The sequence below is a fragment of the Amblyomma mixtum genome, chromosome 3 (assembly GCF_055824585.1).
Source record: "Amblyomma mixtum isolate Tamu chromosome 3, ASM5582458v1, whole genome shotgun sequence".
Classification (NCBI taxonomy): Eukaryota; Metazoa; Arthropoda; class Arachnida; order Ixodida; family Ixodidae; genus Amblyomma; species Amblyomma mixtum.
The window spans coordinates 376,079,120-376,100,961 of NC_143014.1; the positions used below are offsets into that span (position 1 = coordinate 376,079,120).

The window sequence follows — 21,842 nt, forward strand, 5'->3', positions numbered from 1 at the left end:
ACTGGTGCCGTGACCAGGATAGTCCGAGCGGCTTTCTGCGAGCGGTTGGAGGCATTACCTTCCGGAAGCCTGACGGGGCAATACCTTGGTGAAGAGTCTCGTGGACCAAGGTCCAAGTGAGGCGATACCCTTGCGAGGGGCCCGGAGCCAAGACTTCACGACAGCGCCAAGGAGCGAGCGAAAGGAGACCGGCGGAGCGAAGTGCTGCGCCTTCGGCGGCACCAGCGGCGGCCGACTTCATCGGACTGGGAGACGTGACGGGCCCCCTGTGAGCACCGGTGGGACTCCCACCATTCTGCCACCAGCTGGACGTGGAGAGCGGAAAGACTGAGGCACGGGTCCAGCCGCAACGCAACGCGAGCGAGAAGTCTGCGGAACACAGGTGGGCCCTTCCCCGTTTTCTCCGGGAACGCGATGTCAATCACTACCCGAGCACAGAAGCTGCGTGCGGGCGACCAAAACACTAGTGATGTGGACTCTGACGCGGAGGAGTCGGAGAATGTAACGACTATGGATGGGCAGAGCAGTAGTAACCCATCGGCGCGTGAGAATGGCCAGGGCAACACGCGCTTGAGGGAGCAGGAGCTCGAGATTGAAGCTAGACTAAAAATCCAGCTTGAGACGCTGATTCAGAGAGGTCGGGCCATCCCGGGAAATGGCAGCCGAAGGGAAAGATTGGGTCGGCACGCAGATGATCTGAGGGCAGTTCTCGCGCCAATGCCACAGTCGGACGACCTCATTCCCGCCTGGTTTAAAAGCGCCGAAAATGTGATAAGGACCTGCGAGATCCCGACTGATGTCGCGGGGTCAATAATAATGCCCTTTCTCAATGAAAAAACTCGGGCACTCGTGGCTAACCAGTCGGTCGACACAGTGATGAGTTTTGAGGAAATTCGGGAGCTAGTGCTCGCGGAGCTGAGATTGACAGCTGAAGAATATAAACGTAGGTTTTACGCTTGTAGAAAGGAGGCAGAAAGCTGGGGCCAATTTGTCACTAAATTGGACGTAACGCTGGACTACTACCTGCGAAGTAGAAAGGTGAAAACTTTAGAGGACGTTCGTGCTTTGATGGTGGCAGATCGCGCTAAGCAGATTATGCCGGAGGAAATCCGCGAGTACGTCCTCCAACAGGAGGCAGATAAATGATTAAAACCGAAAGAACTTGCACAACTTGCCGAACAATACGAAGACAGCAGGCGTGGACGCCGTCAAAGGGCTGCTGAGGGGCTGAAAAGGAATGAGGCGATGCCGCGAGAGACACGGAATCGAGGAAATCGGTTCACGGAAGAGCACGGGGAACCGCCAAAGTGCTATGGATGTGGCAGACTCGGTCATGTCCAGTGGAACTGTCCACAGACCAGGCCGAAAGTAGTTTCTGGTAATGAGATAGGTCGTAACGAGCAGGACCTGAAGTTGACAGCGAGAGCCGTGGTTGAATTCGCAACGCAGGCTGAGGTGGTGGCGAGCGGGTTGGCGCCGGGATCACGGCTAACCTGGGTTGGCCTTTTGTGCGGGGAACAACCATTCAAAGCATGTCTAGATTCAGGAGCAGAGATCCCCGTGTTGAGACGGAAGCTGGTGCCTGAAGAAGTCCGGAAGCAGGGAAGTGGGACGGTTCGCTTACGGGGCGCGTTTGGGCACACGGTAACAGCCGAGCTCTTTTACATTCCACTGAGTTTGCCCACGGAAGATGGTGGCGCAAGTCCGCAACTAGTGACGTTATGCGCGGTTACGGACGAGCTAGCTAGAGAGGCTGATGCCCTACAGACCCCGGACGTTTTTAAGGCACTCGAAAGAGAGAAACGTGAGGCCACTGATCTCGCGGTTAGGATAATACGAGCGGAAACCGAGAGCGCCAACCACAACCAAAACGCAACGCGAGAGTTAGAATTTGAACCAAGCGAGAGCATTGAGGAGAGTGTGGTATCAGAAAGTACGCAGCTCGCACCGCCGCAGCGAGAGCAGAGCACGGCGGACCCTGTGTTCGCCAGTGAACAAAGAGGAGACGCCTCTCTGGCAGAGGCTTGGTCACAGGCGCAGGCCAGAACGCATAACATGGTAATAGAAGGAGGACTACTCTTTCACCAGGAAGGGTTGGATCGCAGACAGTGTCGGCAGCTCATGCTCCCACTGAGTCGTCGGAAAGAAGTGCTGACTCTTGCGCATGATATGCCTTGTGGGGGACACTTTTCTGAAAAGAAAACTAAACAGCGATTCGCGTGTAAGAAAAAAAAAGGAAGAGAGAAAAAAAAGTCAGCAGGTACACCTGCCGCCTGTTGCTGGGTAGATGGTTCAGACATCGCGGGCCAAGGAACGTACGGGACGGTGGCCCAACCCGCGTGTGTGTAGCTTGTGGACTGTGAACTCAAGTGCATTGATGTTGGACTCCTATGCTACGAGTGTTTCGACTGCTGTGGTTGCTTGTGAAAAGAAGTTAAGGAGTGTGAGTGTTGATGCATGCATCACGTGGTCTTGAACATGCTTTTTTTGCAGTTGTTAGTAGGACGCAGAAGCGCTCCTTTTTTTATATTGTTCGTACAGTGCTCAGTTGAGATCCGTTTTTTTTTGTGTGTGCTGTCGGGGTTTTTTTTTTTGCTGTTCACGGCCGGGTCATTGGTACTTTTGAGCGCTTTGGTATGTTGTGTGTACGGCGAGCGTCCACCCAACATTCTTGGTGGGGAGGTGTTAAGGCAGAAGCCTACGGCGCCCGTAGGCTAATTCCCCCCCTACCGTGTCCGTTTGAAGTCGGGAGGGGTTAGGAATGGCGACAGCGGGTCGCGCGCTTCGGATGCCGTCCAAGGCTGCGGGAAAGACCGCGACCGCCTTGTCGGGGACCAAGGGGCCGACGACCCCTTGAAAGGATCCCTTGACAAACATAGAAGTGGGGGTGGGGGACAATAAGGTCGACGACTCCTTAAACCCCCGACTGTCTAGCTAAGCAGTGGCGCCTCCAGAGTCGGGCTCTGGCGTGCACTGGGCTCCGCCTACTTGTATGCGCAGTGCCACTGCAGCAGTATTGGTTGGAATTGGGCGAGAGCCGGTTTATTAAAGCTCCGCCCAATTATTGAGGGGATAAAAACCGCTGCAAACAAAGAGCCGGACGAGCGCGCCGAGTCCCAGTCTCGGCCGCTTTTCTGCAGCCTTTTTTTTTTAACAGCCTTTTTTAGCCCGCCTTTTTCTCCAAGTTCTTGTTTTGCTCCAGTCTTCAATAAATCAGTTTTTTTGGTCAAGAAGTTTGGAGTTGCTGCCCCAACCGGCAACGTGTCACCGGACGAGCGGACGAAGTACCGCTGACCAACGTACGATCAGACTAACCGGCCATTCCATTTCGACCTCTTTTAATTAACTAACTGAATGTCATAATTACGCCTATGGCTAATGTCTGATGACATGTAAACGGCTACACCGCCATGACTGCTAGTCTGTCAGGGACAGTAATCAGCTGAGTAGGAAGTGGAGGGAAAAATTGGAGGGGACTCTTAAGCTCCGCCTTTAGAATATGACGCGATAGCCTAGTGGGTTAATTCCCAGATATGCACAATGTCATTCTATGACTTTGTGTCACAGGTCCCTCCGAGTCCTCATACCACTCCCAGCGCAGTGGTGCAGCGGTTAAAGCGATGCGCCACTGCCCTGGGGTGGAAGGTGTTCCCAGCGGTGTGTCCTTTACGGCCCAGGTTGATCTTCCCGAGCGACCAATCATGTGCCACGTTCTATGGCCGGCAGTTTGCTTACTATTCGGTGGGCGGGTTGGGATGACGACGCAAGGTCACGTGACCTAGGTGGCCCGCCTGCCTCCCAGGTTGCTCTCTGGACACCACCTGCCAGAGTCATGTTGCCGTCTTAGTATTTACGCAAGCTTCGGGCGTTGCAATGAATATCCGAGCACGAAATGCTTTTTTAAAGGTTATTTAACAGGCTAGTTGACAAACAAGCTGTTTTGTTTTTGCTTTTAGAGGCGTTGTTTTGAGAAGTTTATTGAGTTATTCCATTAAGAAAGGGTGTCAGCAGGAAGACACGATCTCTCGAGTGCTATTCACCGCCTGTTTACAGCAGGCATGCAGAGAACTGGTTTGGGAACAGCTGAAGATAACAGTTAATGGAGAATACTTTAATATTCAGCTATTTGTCTATCACATTGCGCCGCTAAGTCACTCAGTGGATGCATTACAAAGCATGAACAATCACTAAGACGAACAAAGAAGAACGGTGGGCTTAAATTTTACACGCCGAAAACTAAGTAACGTTCAACAGTCTCGGTAGGCGACTGCAATTTACGATTGTTAGCGAGGCGCTGGAAGTGGTATAATTAGGACAAGTAGCGACTGCAGATCGTAATCAGAAGAGTGAAGTAACGAAGAATTACAACGGGGTGAAGCCCATTTCACATGTACTCTCGGATCACGAATGGAAATTACCCATTACCCCTCTAGGCAGAAGAATATATCAACCGTTTATCTCACTGGTACTGCACTATGGGGCAGAAACGTGGACGGTAGCAAAAAGACAACGCAGCGAGCTATGGAAAGGATAACGAGAGGTGTAATGTTAAGAGATACGAAGAGGGCAGGGAGGGTCAGGGAACAAACGCGGGGTAATGACATCCCAGTCGTAATCAATAAATGGGCATGGCAGGTCATGCAATAAGCAGGCAAGATGACCGATGGTCGTTAATGGTAACGGACTAGATTCTAAGAGAAGGCAAGCGTAGCAGGGGGCGGCAGAAAATTAGTTGGGCGGATGAGATTAAGAAATTTGCGGGAATATGTTGGCCGCGGCTGGCGAAGGACAGGGTTAATTGGAGAGACATGGGAGGGGCCTTTGCCCTGCAGTGGGCGTAGTCAAGCTGACGATGGTGATGATGGGAGGGAGGCCACGACCACGCTCGATGCAATGCTGCCGAACGTCATGAAGAAGACAACCTCGACGTCGCTGCCTACCTTCAGTGCGCAGAGAAAGTCCGGCGGCTTGACCGGCTTCGGACTGCGAACCAATAGCGCACTGACGCCCAGCGCTACAGTCTACTCCAACGCCACATGGAACACATGCCCGCGAGCGTGTGTAGTTGTGGACACCCATTCGCTGCGGCAAAATGAGAGAAAAACTTTTCCGCCGCTCTTTCGGCCCGTGCAAATTGTTCGTCGCGTCGGAAACCTTGACTTTGAGGTCGTGACCCATGAAGTTACAGCATCGCAGAGGCGCCGTTCACACCCAGAAGTTGTGCATGTTGTACATCGGAATCCGTATTATGGACGGTAATGGACGCTTTGTGTTTGCATAGTAAGTGTTTGCCTTTATATTCTCAGATGTTTATTTTGCCTACTATTGTTTTTCTTGCAAAGTTTCTGGCCGATCCCAAGCAGTGCAGGTAATCGCCCCAATATTGCAAATGGTTGAATTCACTCAGGTCCTTTGTAGGACCGGCTTTTCCCAACACATTTTCAATATTGGGCCGACTAGCTGTGCTGCTTGGGATACTTCTTTGAGAGGGGAGTAATGCCGCGAAACTTTTTACTGTATATTTGTCGTTGGTCACAGCCGCCGGGACGCGGCTTTATTTGTTTCTGGCACGAGAGCGTCTGCGCTATGCCTTTTTAAAACGACCGCACTGAACGCTATAAATTTAGAGCGACATCAGCGTTCAGTATATCCGTGTCTAAAACTACCATTCACCAATAACTGCCAGTCCGCCAATAATAATTGCTTGAGGACCTTCAGATATGGTTAGTGCGTTATCGGCTATAACCCTGAACTTCAGGTGATTGAAGAAATTAGAATACATTTTGATATAAATTGTTTACTTCCCTTCAGGGTTAAGAATGGTCCTTTTTTAACCGAAATAGTTTTCTCGTCACCGACACCAAGCAACTGGACAACGGTGCGAGATAAAGCGTGGAACATTTGACATCGACTTCGATTGTCACATTTTTTATGACATGCGGTTGCATTTTCACTACAATGAGCACATCTTGTTTGCTTTTCTTGTAGAACCAGATTGTAGTCGATGCAGCCGAATCTGCTCACTGCTTCCAGACAAGACTTGCGGCCGGCTCTTTCTGAACGCACAAAACTGAAGGCACATGCCGCAACGCGCACCCAGGAAATGTTAGGAGCCCCTTTAAGTTACGCTAGCGAGCAAAAGTTTATGATCAAATAAACTTTTATAGTTATTGCGCAAGAAAGTGGTGTCCAGCAAGTACGACGCTGGGGATATTTGGGTTAATGCGACGCAGAAACGGAAACACGCAGGAAAAAGAACGGACAGAAGGCTTTGAGCAATAAAACCGCACATTACACACCGCTAATTGCCGCCGCACCTCTGGGGGCCGAGCGGTGACGGAGCGTCGTCAGAGATTCCGAACACACACACGCAACAGCTGTTGCAGTTCTCAACGTGCTCTTACCGCCTTCGCATTGCTGCTACTGCAAACATTACCTTTGTCACCAATAACCGTCGCTGTGCGCAAACGCGTGCTACAAGCAATACGACTACACTGAATATGCTGCCACGTCGCAAGCAAAAAATATTTCTGCATAGGCCTTGTTTCACACATTAGGCGCGCGGCGGAGTCTACGGGTTTGTGAGAGAGCACAAGCTAAAATATTGTTACGGTAAGGAAACATGACGCATCCATTTGTGGGCAACAATAAAACTAAACTGCTTTCATTCATGCAGATGATCCTGCATTTGACCGCTCCCTTTGACGCGGCCACGCTTCACTTGTAAAATAATAAGGTTGGCAGTGGCAGTGCGACTGCAAATAATCGAAAGAGCGCGACTAATTCTTTTTCCTTTATTTTTTCGCCTCATCCCATGGTTACAGCGCGACTGAAGGGACGTACGTAGAAGGAAGGAAAACGCTACAGTGTTCTGTTCTGCCCTTCCTTCTTTGTCTTATCAGTGGCAGTGTGATCATGGGATATATAAACCAAACAGCCCAAGTTTTTTTTTTGTTGTTATTCGCGGGCTTTCTTTAAATGGCTGAAAAAAAAAGACAGCGTAGCAGATATGTTGCTACAATAACTAAATCTATTCTTTCTGAACCTCCTCTACGATTTAACGCACGTGATTTGGCCTGAAATGAATGTTAAAATCTTGCGTAAGTATTGTTAGCTACCACGCTATTCAAGCCAGATTTTAAATAGACTCTAAGCAGCGCCTACGGCAAGCATTCGTGGTTGGTTTCAACCAGTAGAGGCGCAGCGGTACGTCAAACGCCCTCGTATGAAAGGAAGGGAATATAACAAGTGCTGTAATCACAACAATTTCCAACCAACGACAGCAATATGCAACGCGTACAAAATTAGGCTATACAGATAAAAAAATAGTGATAGTACACAAGGCTCATTACTGTAAATAGGTTTATGGTTTATGGTTTATGGGGTTTAACGTCCCAAAGCGACTAAGGCTATGAGAGACGCCGTAGTGGAGGGCTCCGGAAATTTCGACCACCTGGGGTTCTTTAACGTGCACTGACATCGCACAGTACACGGGCCTCTAGAATTTCTCCTCCAAAGAAATTCTAGCCGCCGCGGCCGGGATCGAACCCGCGTCTTTTGGGTCAGCAGCCGAGCACCATAACCACCGCGGCGGCATTATTACTGTACATAGATTGTGCGGTCAGACAGATTCAAACAGTGAGAAAAGTTATCATAGTATCCTGAGTAATTAACCTAATTTCATTTAACTTTTTATTCACTGCAGATTTCCGTGCATGTTTATGCTGAAAACTTAAAAGCAGTGGCATTCGAAGACGGTTCTATTATGTAAAATTTTATTAACGCGCCTGCGTTGTCAGGTTGTCATGATGCCGCAAGGTCACGTGACCTAGGTGGCCTCCCCTTCCTCCTAGGTTGCTTTCTTGGGGCCACCTGCCAGAGCGGTGCCCAGGATTTTTCGCTCACGACGCCGACGCCGGATTTTGCGAAGAACGGGGCCTTCAGTGCTACCGTGTTAAACCAAGCACACGGGGAACGGGGGCGTAGCGACAGTCCATTCACACTGACGCAGAGCGATTCTCGAAGGCGATGATCCTTCTGGAAGAGCAAGCGGGTTGTCGCGGGATATGCAGTGTAGCCGGCGGCTTGGAGCCTCCGGGAGTGCTCACTTTGATTGGGGGCCGTGGTTGGGGCCATCGCGCCACCAAAAAAGGTACATCACAAACAAGAGACACACGCACGCCCTTAATTCTGTAGTGATAGCGATCACGTTGGAGACCAGAAAATGAAACTACAAACAGAAAAACTTTGCGCACACCCTCGTCTGTCTGCGGTGGTTGACCAGAGGCACCATGTACGGCTAATAGCGCGTGTTCGGACATATGCACGACGAGTAAAGCGGTATCTCAAAGCTTAAGGTACATAATATTCTTTGACCACACGGGCTGCCTTCATATATTTAATTAAAGAAGACTTTACAAAACATAATTGCAGCCATCTTTGTAACAATTTCAAATGGTTTTATACTCAGCAAACCCGCAATTAAAAATAAACTACTGCAATACGCAGTCTACTGGATAGCTGGTACAGCTTCTGTGGAATGGGGCACAAATGTTGAAGAGCTGCAAGCGGTTCTAAAATCTCCGAGGAGTAACTGTATGGTTGGCAAAAGAAACTCCGCCAAATGGATGCCGACAGCAGCCAACGGCGATCGAACCCAGGTGAAGGCTAAACGAAGCTCAGAGTGATATTTCTTTCTCAATTTTAAGGCGTCAATCTGACCTGAAGCGAAAGTGTACAAATGTTTCCTTACACAGGCTGCTTGGCTTATGCGCTCTTTTTCTTTCTTTTCAGATTACGCGATGCAGGCAACTTCACTTGCGTTGCGATCAATGAGGCGGGAAAGCTGGAGAAGCATTTTACAGTGGATGTTCAAGGTATTGCGAGTCCATCCTTCACTACTGTCATCCTTCACGTTTAATGCATATAATTAGACATCTATGCCGTTTTGAGAGTGCCGTCCCTTTACACCAACATTAAATAGGCAGACAGAAATGAAGGGCTATAATAACGATGCGTTCTGAGAACACACTTCGTAATATGCGAATATAAATGAACGCCATATATTTATTTTTCAGCATTTTCACGTATGTGGCTGAGCTGCTGTACGCCAGAAGGAAAGCTCAACAAAACGTGAAGCACGAAGCAAAAACAATGCAGCCGGTTCACCGCGCCACCTTGGCTTTTGTTTTTTCTTCATTTGCTCTTTATTTTACCCTCAGTACATTTTTCTGTGTGCCATTGGTCCCGACGGGCGGTGTTTTCTGGTTTCTGCAACTTGTGTGCAATTTATTTTTGTACTGCGAAAATATTCAGTTTTATTGTAAGCTCTGCTTTACAGACGCTGCATTTCGCTTGTGCGTTCCATCGCGGTCCGCCACTGCGCATGCGCAGGTCACTGTCAGGGCACCAGATGGCGCCACGTTCCCTTCAACAGTGCGAGCGCCTTCGAGACGTCGGAGCCAATGAGAGCGTGCGCAGGGGCGGGGCGCGGTAGACGCTATGATAAAGGTATCTATTATGCCGCACCTGCGCACTGGCGCCCCTCTATTCCCCTGTCCCCCGAACCAATTGGGCCCCCTATTCTAAATGTCTATTATTTTAATCCACAGCCGCGGTGTAAGAGTATATTTAGGTGCTGACACTGCGCCCCGTGGCGCGACTAGACTTTATTCGCAGCTCCTTGCACCTCTCTCGAACACGGATAGATAGCGCCATACGATGGGGCTTGTAGCAGGAACAGAATCAAGATGCTGAGGAAGAATGTTTAGAGAGGAAGAGACGACGCTGTGAACTACATTACGTCAGTTCTAGCTGCGTAATTTAGGAACAACGATAGGGTAATCACCACAAGGGAGGGAGCAACACAGGACAGCTAAATAGAGGTCAGCTTAGAACTGACTAGTCTTTTACTGAAAAAAGCGGAAACAAATATTCCTGAATCCACATCCACAGGGATCGAAGAAATTTCAATTAAGTTGATTAATGAACTTGCCCAAAGAAGCAAAGAAGCACTGATAAAAAAAATTGTATACAATCATAACAAATAAGCAAATTCTGCACAACTGCAGACAGAGTAAAATCAATTTGATTTATATAAGGAAAGGAGATAAGAAGAACATAAAATTCTTCCGACTGATTACAATAACATCTGCTATATACAGGCTGGCAATCCAGGCGGTGAAATTAAAAATTCAGTCATGGATATAAAGTAATAGGATACTCGGAGAACTTCAGAATGGGTTCTGAAGGGGTAGGCGCTTAGATGATAGCCTCTTTTGGCTTACCCAATGTATAGAAATAGCTAAGGCGGAAAAGAGACCTTTCTGGAGATAAGCGGTGCATACGACAACGTGAACAGCGAACTCCTGTGGAACAAATTAAAAGATGAAAGTATCGGTCACTGGGTAACTGATTTTCTGGGAAATCTACCGAGATAATGAAGTTGAAATTACATGGGAAGGGATAAAAAGTACAACTGTGGAAGTGCACAAAGAATTAAGGCAAAGTTCTCCTCCATCAACGCAGGTGTTCACACTTTATGTGATAAATATGGAAAGAAGGCTGCAAAAAAGTAATCTTGGTTATACTTTGTCGTACAGATTAGGCGGAAATGTAGTTGAGCAGCGACTCCCGGGTTTAATGCATGTGAACGATATTGTGCTGTTAGCAGATTGCCAGTAAGATTTGCAAACTTTGGTTAATTGTTGTGAAGACGAAGGGTACGCTCTAGGAATCAGTTTTAGCGCAACAAAGCCAGGTGTGATGATCTTCAACGATACAACTGATCAGGTGCTTACAATACAAGGCCACGAAATACAAAGATTGGCCGAATACAAATATCTCGGGATATGACTAAACGAAGGGCAGATATACACAAAAAGCATGCACAGTCTCTTAGGGCAAAAGGGGGAAGAGTTGCCCGGATAATTAAGCATCGGGCATTAGGGTGGTACAACAAACGTGAAGTAATGAGAGCTATTTGGAAAGGAATAATGGTACATGGGATTACTTTCGAGAGTGCGGTTCTGTGCTTAAGGGCATAAGTTCAGTCGAGATTAGAAGTAAATCAGAGACCTGTTGGAAGATTAGGACTAGGTGCCCACGGCAAAACCACAAACGAGGAAGTAAAGGGGGATATGGGCTGGGCATCGTTCGAAGTACGGGAAGCTCAGAGTAGAATACCATATGTAGAACACCTGCGGAAATTGGGCGATAACAGGTGGCCAGCTAAGGTATTTAAATACTTATACAGAAACAGCGTTGACTCACAGTGGCGGAAAAGAACTAGAAAACTAGCCAGTAAGTATGCCGCACACGACGGCGGAGAAAGTAAGAAAATTAAAAGAGAAGTTAAAAACGCGGAAGTTAAAAATTGGATTAATTCAATGGAGAAGAAGCACAGTGCAGAGCTATATCGATGCTGGAAAAGGCAGGTCAGGAAAGAATTTTTCTGTGATAACTCTAGAGGCAGTGTCCTACTTTTTGAAGCTAGGTCAGGGTGTCTTAGAACGCGCCACTAAAAAAAATTAACGAAGATGACGACACATGTGCTGTGTGTGGTAGATCTCTAAAAACAATTAAACACCTCATACTCAAATGTGATGGCGTCCATCCGGATGCCAATGCAGGCACAGTCACTCTTCCTAAGGCCCTAGGGTTTAGAGACAACAATGGTCATGTAAATAAATCTGCAGTGGAAGTTAGCAAAAAGTGATTGGAAGATTGGTGGCTGAAAAGCAGAGGTGACATAAGGTTAGAAGTGTAGTAAACCGTAGTAGAAGAAAATGGCGAATTTTTATGAAATTTATAACACAGTTAAAGAAAATTGAAGAAAAAGTGCCGACGGTTACGTTATTTCCTGATGCGAAATTGGAGCGCAGCTCATCAGCTGTGTCAGCTTTTCGATATATTGAGGCAAAGAATGTGAGCAAGACATGTATGTACAATTACAGATAGCCTTTTATTTTTCAGACATATTCCTTCTTCAAGAAACACTCCACTAACAGTAAAGTACACTTGAGGGAGATTACGATAAAAAAGAATTATTGCACTTAAAGCGCGCTACCACAAGAGAGAGAGAGGCAAACAAACAAAACACAGTTTGTTCACTAAAGCTTAAAGCGGCTCGGACGGTCAAAGCACTTGCTATATAGGCTCGCTCCACGTCTGTCTGTTCTTCGCGCCAAGGCAGGCGTGCACATACACACAATGTCGGCTGGGCGGTGTCCTTCTCCTTTTCGCGCTGGGCGCGCGTTCTGATTGGTCAAAGGCCGCGGGAGTGGCTTCGAGGAACATCTGGAACTTTTTATCGTGGCGCCGCCACCGTTTCGCGAGTGAAGATGTGGAGGGCATCTCTTAGCGCACGCAAGGCTACGCCCTCTCCGTCAACATTGCGTAGAAACGACTCAGACAGTCTAGAACAATCGACGGCAGTCCCCCCGCGCGTCGCGTCGGCGAGCAGTGGGAGACGGGGCAGCCACACACACAAGGCTAGTCGCTCTCCAGGGGTTCCTTCTCTCCCGTTTTACGACGCGCGCCGGCGAGAGCCGTCTGCGCGGCGCTTTTTTTTTCTTGCTAAGGAGGGGAGGAGGGTGCGCTTTTACCCTGGCCTGGTTACAACGGACAACGGCGACAGCGACGGCGCGAAACGCGGAAACGGGCGCCTAAGAGCAGCGCTCTAAAAAAACAAATATGGTGGCAATTGCCACCATCCCGTTTCAAACGGGACGCTCCCATCTTCCATCCATTCATCCATTGTTTAGTCGCCGAGCTGCGGCGGCCGTGATGCAGGTGTTGTGTGATCTTTCGGTGCCGGGACGTGTACGCGTTCTTTAGTAAGTGCGGCAAGGCACAGAAAGATTGGAACTGCTGTCGGCACCGAATAATTTTTGGTGCCTTTGTGTTTTACTTGCAGCGACTGCATGAATGGGTGGAACAGCAGTAGAGACGATGCCCTACGATCCTTCCGAGCTCGTTATCGAAATGCGTTATCGTACGACTTGGTTAAAATCGGGGCGTGATATGTATATCATGTGGTCTTTCACATAATGATTGTGATTTTTAAAGGCATTGACTCCGCCAAGGGAAGCCGATAGGTGGCGTCCACCACCACAAAAATATGCAGGCCCTTATATAAATGCTCGGCGCGTCCTTCAGCCTTCATTAGACCCCTTCGGCGGCCAGCCAGTATGTGAAGCTATCGACGCTGTATTTTGTTCATGTTATAATTTTTTATCTTTGTGAGGAGTAGTGCAAAAGCGGGATTACGTCTCCCCAAAACTTGACTCCCCACCCTGCTGTGAAGATCCTGGTGCCGTCCTTGGTTGAAGAGGAACCGCTTCGTTTCTGTGTGGGCAAGAGAAACCGCTGACTGGACCCATTAACGCCGTCGCATCATACCCTTAAAGGCGGAGCTTAAGTGTACCTCATATTTTATTCTACTCGGCACATGGTATGAGTCTTGCGCAGATTCTCTAAGTACGGTCAGATTGCTGTCGAAGAACGGGGGTCACTAGAAGCGAATTATAAGGGTTTTTGTGTGTCTAGGCCTACTTGTTTGTATTATCTATTTCCAGCCAGCCTTGGTGACCGTTGCGTGACGATATTTGCATGAATACCCGTGAAGGCAGAGGAAAGAACAGGTCAAGCAGTTACCACACTCTTGATTTTAGACGTATATAAGGGTGCAAAAAACTAAGCCGGAGACTGTGAAGGTGCCCACCAGTACAGCGGTAGCGCGTGAACAGTGCGCTCTTGATAGCGTCTCAGGTCCATACAAGGGCAGCAATTGGGCGCGCGGCGTCTGCTGTGCGAAAAGTGGCCGCACTGGAGAATTCAGCTGAAAGGGTGCACTTTTTTCTGCAGTGCCTCCGCACATAACATCGCTTCCTTCGTCGGCGCCGGACGCGGCTGAGAGCGTGCACGTGGTTGCCAACGATACGCTCTCCCTGTTGTGCCGGGTCACGGCACAGCCCAAGGCCAGCGTTGTGTGGATGAAGGAGAGCGTTCCCCTCAAAGCCGAAGGGTCGCGTCATCAGGTAAGCAACCAGCCTTCCGAATTTAGGTATTTTACAATCTCAGATCAACTTACGATTAACTGCTCAGTCATCTACAGCAGAAAAAAATAGTTAGATATAAGGCCGGCAGCCAAGTGTTTTGGGAAAATTGGTACTTCGCGTTCAGCCCTTCTGTACGACGTGGTAGGCCTGGCTAGCCTTCGACCAGCTGACGGATCAGTTGGTCTTGGCGACTGCGATTCTGGTGCACTGTAAGCTCGTCTCCATAAAGTTCGCTCTCTCTCACGTTCAACGGCAAGCAACAAAGACAGCGATCGTCTCGTAACAAGCGGTAGAATGGATATGCCAAAAGTAGTCTCATAACATAGCTATGATATGTGCAAGCCTAAAAGTTACGCGTGAAAGTGGGAAACTGACAGGGCAGTGAATTGGAAGCGTTAAATACACTTCTAAAATGCACCACATGAATGAGCCACAACTCACGACACTAATCACACTAACGATACGTTCTGGATCACCCACATATATGCAGTTATATTATTGTGAAGTGTGCATATTATCTAGACATCACGTGATAATTGGTGCTTTTTTATTATTTTTTGCTTAATACTGCCCGCATTAACCTTAGCAGGAGTGGCGTAAATAACAAGAAGAAAAAAATTAAGCAAACAAGGAAAGGGGAATGAGGGGCTCGTTATAAATATGAGAGAAGCCAACAGCCACAGAAACCAAGGGGCACAGGGGATTTTTTAAATTTATTTGTTTATTTGGTGGTGTTGATCAATTTAGAATATTACTGAACATGTGATCGCTTAAAGCTAATTGATTAGAAAAGCTTATGAACGTGGGTGGCGCTGATGAACACTCTCAAGGTTAGGTTACTTGTAAACATAAATACCCCCGAAAGCAGAAGATCTTACAGCCGTCGCCGTAGCTCAGAGGTAGAGCACCGGACGCGTAATTCGGAGGTCGTGGGTTCGGATCCCACCGGCGGCAGTGGTTGTTTTTTCTTCTGCTTTTCTAATCAATTAGCTTTAAGCGATCACATGTTCAGTAATATTCTAAATTGATCAACACCACCAAATAAACAAATAAATTTAAAAAATCCCCTGTGCCCCTTGGTTTCTGTGGCTGTTGGCTTCTCTCATATTTATAACGAGCCCCTCATTCCCCTTTCCTTGTTTGCTTAATTGCTTAGCGAGGGCCTCGGTTCTGGCAGCCTTGATGCCATAGGAAGCATAAGAGGGTTCTCACGCAGCTTCCACCCTCTCCGTTCGATGACGTTCTACGTCACACCTGCGGTAACTCAGGACGTTCTACGTCCGCCGCTTATGAACGTGGGTGGCGCTGATGAACACTCTCAAGGTTAGGTTACTTGTAAACATAAATACCCCCGAAAGCAGAAGATCTTACAGCCGTCGCCGTAGCTCAGAGGTAGAGCACCGGACGCGTAATTCGGAGGTCGTGGGTTCGGATCCCACCGGCGGCAGTGGTTGTTTTTTCTTCTGCTTTTCTAATCAATTAGCTTTAAGCGATCACATGTTCAGTAATATTCTAAATTGATCAACACCACCAAATAAACAAATAAATTTAAAAAATCCCCTGTGCCCCTTGGTTTCTGTGGCTGTTGGCTTCTCTCAAGAAGAAAAAAAGGTTTACATCATTCATATCACGAAAAAAGAAAAGTCTTCACACTGGAAATGGAATAAGGGAAATACAGAACTTATAAAGTACAGTACAGAAACCCTGAAACATTACAAAGGGGCAAAGCCAAGCTCGATATACAAAAGAGCGGGCATGAACACAAAGCAAATAATAGGTGAAGAATTTCATTTGGTTGCAAACTTCTGTTGCTTAGAATAAGCGTTCCATCACACTCAAAGATTGAGTAAGTTAGTGGCTAAGTTGCTCCAATCTGATATAGCACTAGGGAAAAATTCAGCATTACAATGAATTAATCCTTGTGAAATACAGTGTTAACGAAGGCGAATGAGTAAGTCTGGTCTGGCCTTTAGCGCGAGGCGTTAAATATGGGTAAGCTTGGTTTCCTTTGATTTTATGGGGGTTTAACGTCCCAAAGCAGCTCAGGCTATGAGGGACGCCGTAGTGGAGGGCTCCGGATAATTTCGACCGCCAGTCGTCCTTTGACGTGCACTGACATCGCACAGTACACGGACCTCTAGAATTTCACCTGCATCCAAATGCGGCGAACCCGCCTCTTTTGGGCAAGCAGCCGGGCACCATAACCGATTGGCCACCACAGCGGTAAATATGGGTTGGGGTTTGTAGCTAGTTTACGAGTTAAATAACAGACACAGAATGTTTAGGTGCAATAAGGTGCGTCTGAAGTTGAGGGCATGAAATCTGCTAGATGCATTACAGCTGCTATGGATCATCTTAAAACTAGCCAAAAGACGCAACACAGGAGAAAACAAGATTTAGAATCCATGCGACCGCTTCCATGCGACTGGATTGCTTCTTATGTAACAATGTTGTCTTTATTGAAAGGACCCCGGATGATGCAAACATAGTGATACATGCATTCGAAGAAGAGACAGAAGTAGCGCATGCGCTAGAAGAGGAAGAAGTTAGTTGGCTCTCTCGCGCGCGCTCGAACCACTAGGGGACCGCCGCAGGCCTGACAACTTCGGACAGCGCTGCCAGCGGCGCAGGTGCAACCTGAGGCAGATGGATCCGTTGCAGTTCCTCCCGGACAACGGAGCGAATTAGTTCAAGCAATGTGTCTGCACTGCCGCCGAGACACGACGAAAAGCCTTCGGGCACCATGCAGTTGATGTCGCGGTTGTACTGGCGGGCCCGTTGTTGCAGCGTCGTCTCCATCGTGGTCGCCTCGGTTAGAAATTCCGCCACCGTGCGGGGTGGGCTGCGCACGAGGCCCGCGAACAGCTCCTGCTTAACCCCACGCATGAGATGGCGCAGCTTCTTCTCCTCTGTCATGTTGGGGTCGGCGCGCTTGAAAAGACGGGTCATGTCTTCGGTGTACATGCGCACGCTTTCGTTCGTGCGCTGATTTCGGGAGTGCAGCGCAGCTTCGGCCTTCTCCCGGCGGTCAGCGTTGGGGAACGTAGCCAGGAGACTCCGGCAAAACGTCTCCCAGGTGGGAAGTGTAGCCTCGTGGTTTTCAAACCACGTCCGAGCAGACTCTTCCAGGGCAAAGTAGACGTTATTCAGCTTGCGCTCGTCGCACCAGCCGTTGTAGCGTGCGACCCGCTCGAACGTCTCCAGCCAGTCCTCAGCGTCTTCGAACACGTCACCGTGAAAAGATGGCGGTGTTCGCGGTGGGTGGCAAAGGATCGGCGCCAGGGGCCTGGTGTCAGCGGCCATGGCAGTTGGACTCGACGGTAGAGGCTGGATCGGCGGCTGGGTCCTGGTGTCAGTGGCCATGTCAGTTGGACTCGGCGGTCGAGGCTGCGTCGTCCTTGTTGGCGGGGGAAGGGGCCCAAATTCAGGCGACTCTCCGCGGAGACGGCGGCTGGGTCGCTGGTGAACCGGTGTGAGGTCCGTAGTGACGCTGTACGGAGTTTGCAGGTCGGGAAGCGTACCCAGCACCTCCACCAAACTGTAGCGTGCAACGCCAAAAAGAACACCCGCGCAGAGACGAAAAACCTGCGGCGGTCCCCTAGTGGTTCGAGCGCGCGCGAGAGAGCCAACTAACTTCTTCCTCTTCTAGCGCATGCGCTACTTCTGTCTCTTCTTCGAATGCATGTATCAATATAGTTTCGGACGGATTAGAGAAGTATATGTCAGGTATTTCACTTGAGATTACACGTCTTTAATCTTGTGGCCTAGCAAATAGAGTTTGTGGAAGGCTGGCGAAGAAATATTGTAGGTAGCGTTTTCTAGTTCGATTCGCTGGTTAAGGTTACTGCCAAACATATGAACTCGTTAACCTCAGTGAGGTGATTGTCCTGGATTGCGTACGTTAGCTGAAATTGACGCATGTTCTTAGAGACGCTAAGATAGCCTTATTTGTCGAAGTTTAATTTCATTCCCCGCTTAGTCGTTCAGTCGCTTAAAGAATTCAGGGCTGAGTTTAGTGCAAGGTGATCATTTACTGAATTAATTTCGTTAAACACAATGCAGTGATCTGAGAATAAATATTTAACGGTAAATTTAAATGTTCTGCGGTGTCACCACAAAATGTCAAAGAGATAAGTGGCCTCAAGACGCTTCCAAGAGTTACTCCTGATGTCAGTGGCAGGGTATCTGAATTCTGGTCGTTAATGCTAACATACCGAGAGCGGTTAGTTAGGTAAGGGGAAACCCAGGAGTCTAGAGAATCGGCAAGTCTAAGTGCTTGTAATTTCAAAATGAGTTTGTCATGAAGCACTCGGTTGAAGGCGTTTACTGAGCTAAAATTATAAAATCGAGCTGACCTGCTTTGTCAAGAAGAGAAGTGCGAAAATTAACAACAATTGACAGCTGAGTGACGGTAAAAAACCTCTTTCTAAATTCGTGCTAAAATTATAACTTATGTTTATCCAGAAAATCAGATATGTAGGTGTCAAATATGCGTTCCAGCATTTTGCAACCACAGGATAATATAGAAATTAGGCAGTAGTTGTGAATGGAAAAGGGTCACCTTTTTTAAAATCCGTTGCACCCGTGCAGGCTTTTACTTCTGTATCAGTATTGCTGATCGCAGTGGTGCACGAAGCACGACTACGAGAAATTTAGCTAGTGCCTCTGCATAACGCCGAAGGAGAGCATTGTGTATTCTATATGAACCGGACGAATATTTGACGTCTAACATAGGGAGCATGATAGCCACTCCTGCGTGTGCAAAAACAAGAGTATTGAAGATCTATGGGGTGTTTTTACGTCAGGACGATGAGCGGAAGGAGAGAAAACATTGTGTAAGTCAATGAAACTAGTGGACAATATGCCTTGGACTATTTGAGAACACGCCGTGGGGAAAATGTTATTAATTATCTAGTTTGTTTCTTCTCTTATGAAGTCCAAAAACATTTGACGGTCATCTTTGAGTTTGGAAGGGTGGTGCTAAAATATAAGTGCTTGGCTCGAAGAACGGACTATGACAGAACAGGGCGAGCTGCCCTAATTTCGTGGCTTGCAAAATTCTTGTTCAGATGTTTTGCATTCCGCTTCAGGTGCATAATATCCCCAGTCATCACTGATATGGTCTTACCCGTCATCCGAACCCTATCCGGAACAAAGCAGCAAAACAGTTAAACTTAGCCCACAGCATGCTTACATTGTCACCACATGCTTTCAAGCTAAGCCGCCGCTGTGGCTCAGTGGTTATGGTGCGCGGCTGCTGACCCGAAGGACGCGGGTTCGATCCCGGCCGCGGCGGTCGCATTTCGACGGAGTCGAAATGCTAGAGGCCCGTGTACTGTGTGATATCAGTGCTCGTTAAAGAACTCCAGGTGGTCGAAATTTCCGAAGCCCTTCACTACGGCATCCCTTATAGCCTTTGTCGCTTTGGGACGGTAAACCCCTTAAACCAACCAAGCTATTATTCAAACTGCAGCATCAAGGAAATGTATTATGCCGGAATCATCAGCGTGCCCAAAATGTATGACAGTTTTCAAGACAGGCGCACTATCGGAACGCTTTACACGCAACGGAAAAGAAAGGAGAGCCATTGTGTGCTCTAATATTCTAGTGCTTTATCAACGCGATTTCGCTCTCCTTTCCAATGGCTTCCACAAGACGACTTTTAATGCATGATTTCCCAAAAGATAGTGCAATGCGTGGCTGGTCAAGTTCCATTTACTTAATACTTTTACATGCAGTTGCCTGAGGACTTTCTCAAGGGCATGTGTATTTGAGTTTGTCTAAAAAATATGTGATGACAAAAAAAAAAACTTATTGCGTACACATAGACTTCTGCTCTTAAGCGAACTGTTGTCTTTGCCAAATTCGGTTGCGAATGGCTGGAAAGATATTGCCAGGAGATCGAAAAAATTTGATTTTTGACGCAGTTTAGATTGCCGTAAACTTCATCTAGTTATTCTTGTTGATTTTTAAGCTCTCCAGCTTTGCCTTAAAATGTCGCAAAGTTTGCGAATTCAAATATTTTTTTTGTTAACTCTGGCTTCATTATCGTGAAGAAAAAATTACAAACTCTAACATTCAACGCTATATTCCACACAGATTTGTCTACTGAACAGCGAAAATTTCACTGACATATATTTCACGGAGAAAAATATTTCCTGGAATCACAGACCAAGAGCTTTGGATGCCACTGAGAATAAAAACGAATTTTGCAATTTTCTTTTTTTTTGGGCGGAGCGGGCAAATACCGCAGGTTATAAGATTAGTTGAAATCAGTATAGCATGCCGGATAATAATGCTGGTTTAGTAGATACAACACCTTTAAAGAGGCAGTTTTTAGCGCACACTACTCTTCTCGCTAACTTTGGTCATCGATAACCTCAGATGTTTTCCAAGATCATAGCTGACAGTTTTTAGAGAAGATTTGTGATTATCCTAGAATGGGAAAGTTGTTCGTGCCAGTTTGCTCTCATTTGTTATTTGTTCTAAAATTCAGAAAATTTGGATTGCAAGAACCGTTTTCAATGAGGAGTTCTTCATCTTCAGACATGAGCGATAAGTACAAGTAGTTCATACTGTGCTCTGTGTGAACCTGTCTATTATACAATATAAAATTGATTGGTAAAACTTTTACGCATGAGGAAATGACAACGCAAAAACTTCTAATACGTACAGAAGAACAAATATGTTGGATTACCGTGAAAAGAAAACAATTGATGTTATGTTTTTCGTTCTTGCGAGCATGCTGCATAATATAAATATTCATGTTTGCAAAACATGAATCCGTTGGTGCGTATCCGTTGGTGCTAAAAGAAAAGGCTGTGGCGTTGGCACAAACTACATGAATGTAATTTTAGTTCTTCCTAACATGATGACCTTTTGTTTTCTTGCGAAATTTGAACGTCGGGATTTTTCGCTTCAGGTGAATTCCTTGCGCGGTTTACTGTTGAGGAATCATCTGGTCACAAAGGTCGTGCAAATCACGCCGATTGCCACACGCACGTATTTGAAGCCACAGCACAGAATATGACGATATTTCACCACTTGTGTTTCAATGAGGATAATTATAAATATCGTCTCCACTGTTGATTTGTAAACTCTTGAGAAAAATTAAGTCATATCCTTTAATCCTATCGAGCATTCAGGAAGAAATCAAGCTGTGTCAGTACCCTGTCAGTGGCTTTATCGAAAAAAGGGATTGCCTAACTGTTCTTAATTCCTCCTTCCTGGCTCGTGTCTGGCAGTGTTTTCCTGTTTGGCCTCCAGGTGTGTACGCAGTGATCGCAACACTCGATAAGGCATAGCATACGGAGTATGGCAAAGTTCTGCGCCTCCATAAGCGGGTTCGAGCACGACAACGACGTCTCCATGTCCATGCTCTTCGCAGCAGACGACGGAGGAGCAGAGAACGTGTCACTATTTTCTTAGTGCACCTCACTTGGGGGGAGGGGGGTTGTGTAAAAGTTTTCTACGTCATAAACCACAGAAACGAAAACCAACGAAAACCAAGAGTGTAAGCGAAAAAATACATTCTTTATTGAATAATTGAAGAGTACCGGGGCATATATCTTGCACTTCTATCATTGCTAAAGAAAAAAAAGAATATGAAATTTTGAGTCACACTTCTTTACGTTAGTTGTGCATGTTTTCGTGAATTTTCCTCAGGAGCTTTTCATATAATGTTTATTCAGTATTTCCCGCGCTTGAAACGATGTTCAACTCACGTTCACTTCCTTATTCGTGGTTTTACCACAAACGATTAAGGGTAATCTCCCCCTTGTT

The 21,842-nt window shown here is 47.3% G+C and overlaps 1 protein-coding gene across 1 annotated transcript in view; it reads left to right on the forward strand.

Annotated features, from left to right (window-relative positions):
• The first annotated feature begins 414 nt into the window (after positions 1–414).
• The window catches only part of LOC149356844 (hemicentin-1-like), a 172,266-nt gene continuing 150,838 nt past the window's right edge, over positions 415–21,842 (forward strand). The window contains exons 1-2 of the mRNA XM_089576441.1: positions 415–637; positions 13,867–14,039. Coding sequence (XP_089432567.1) covers positions 415–637; positions 13,867–14,039 — 396 coding nt within the window. The remainder of the gene's footprint in view (positions 638–13,866; positions 14,040–21,842) is intronic.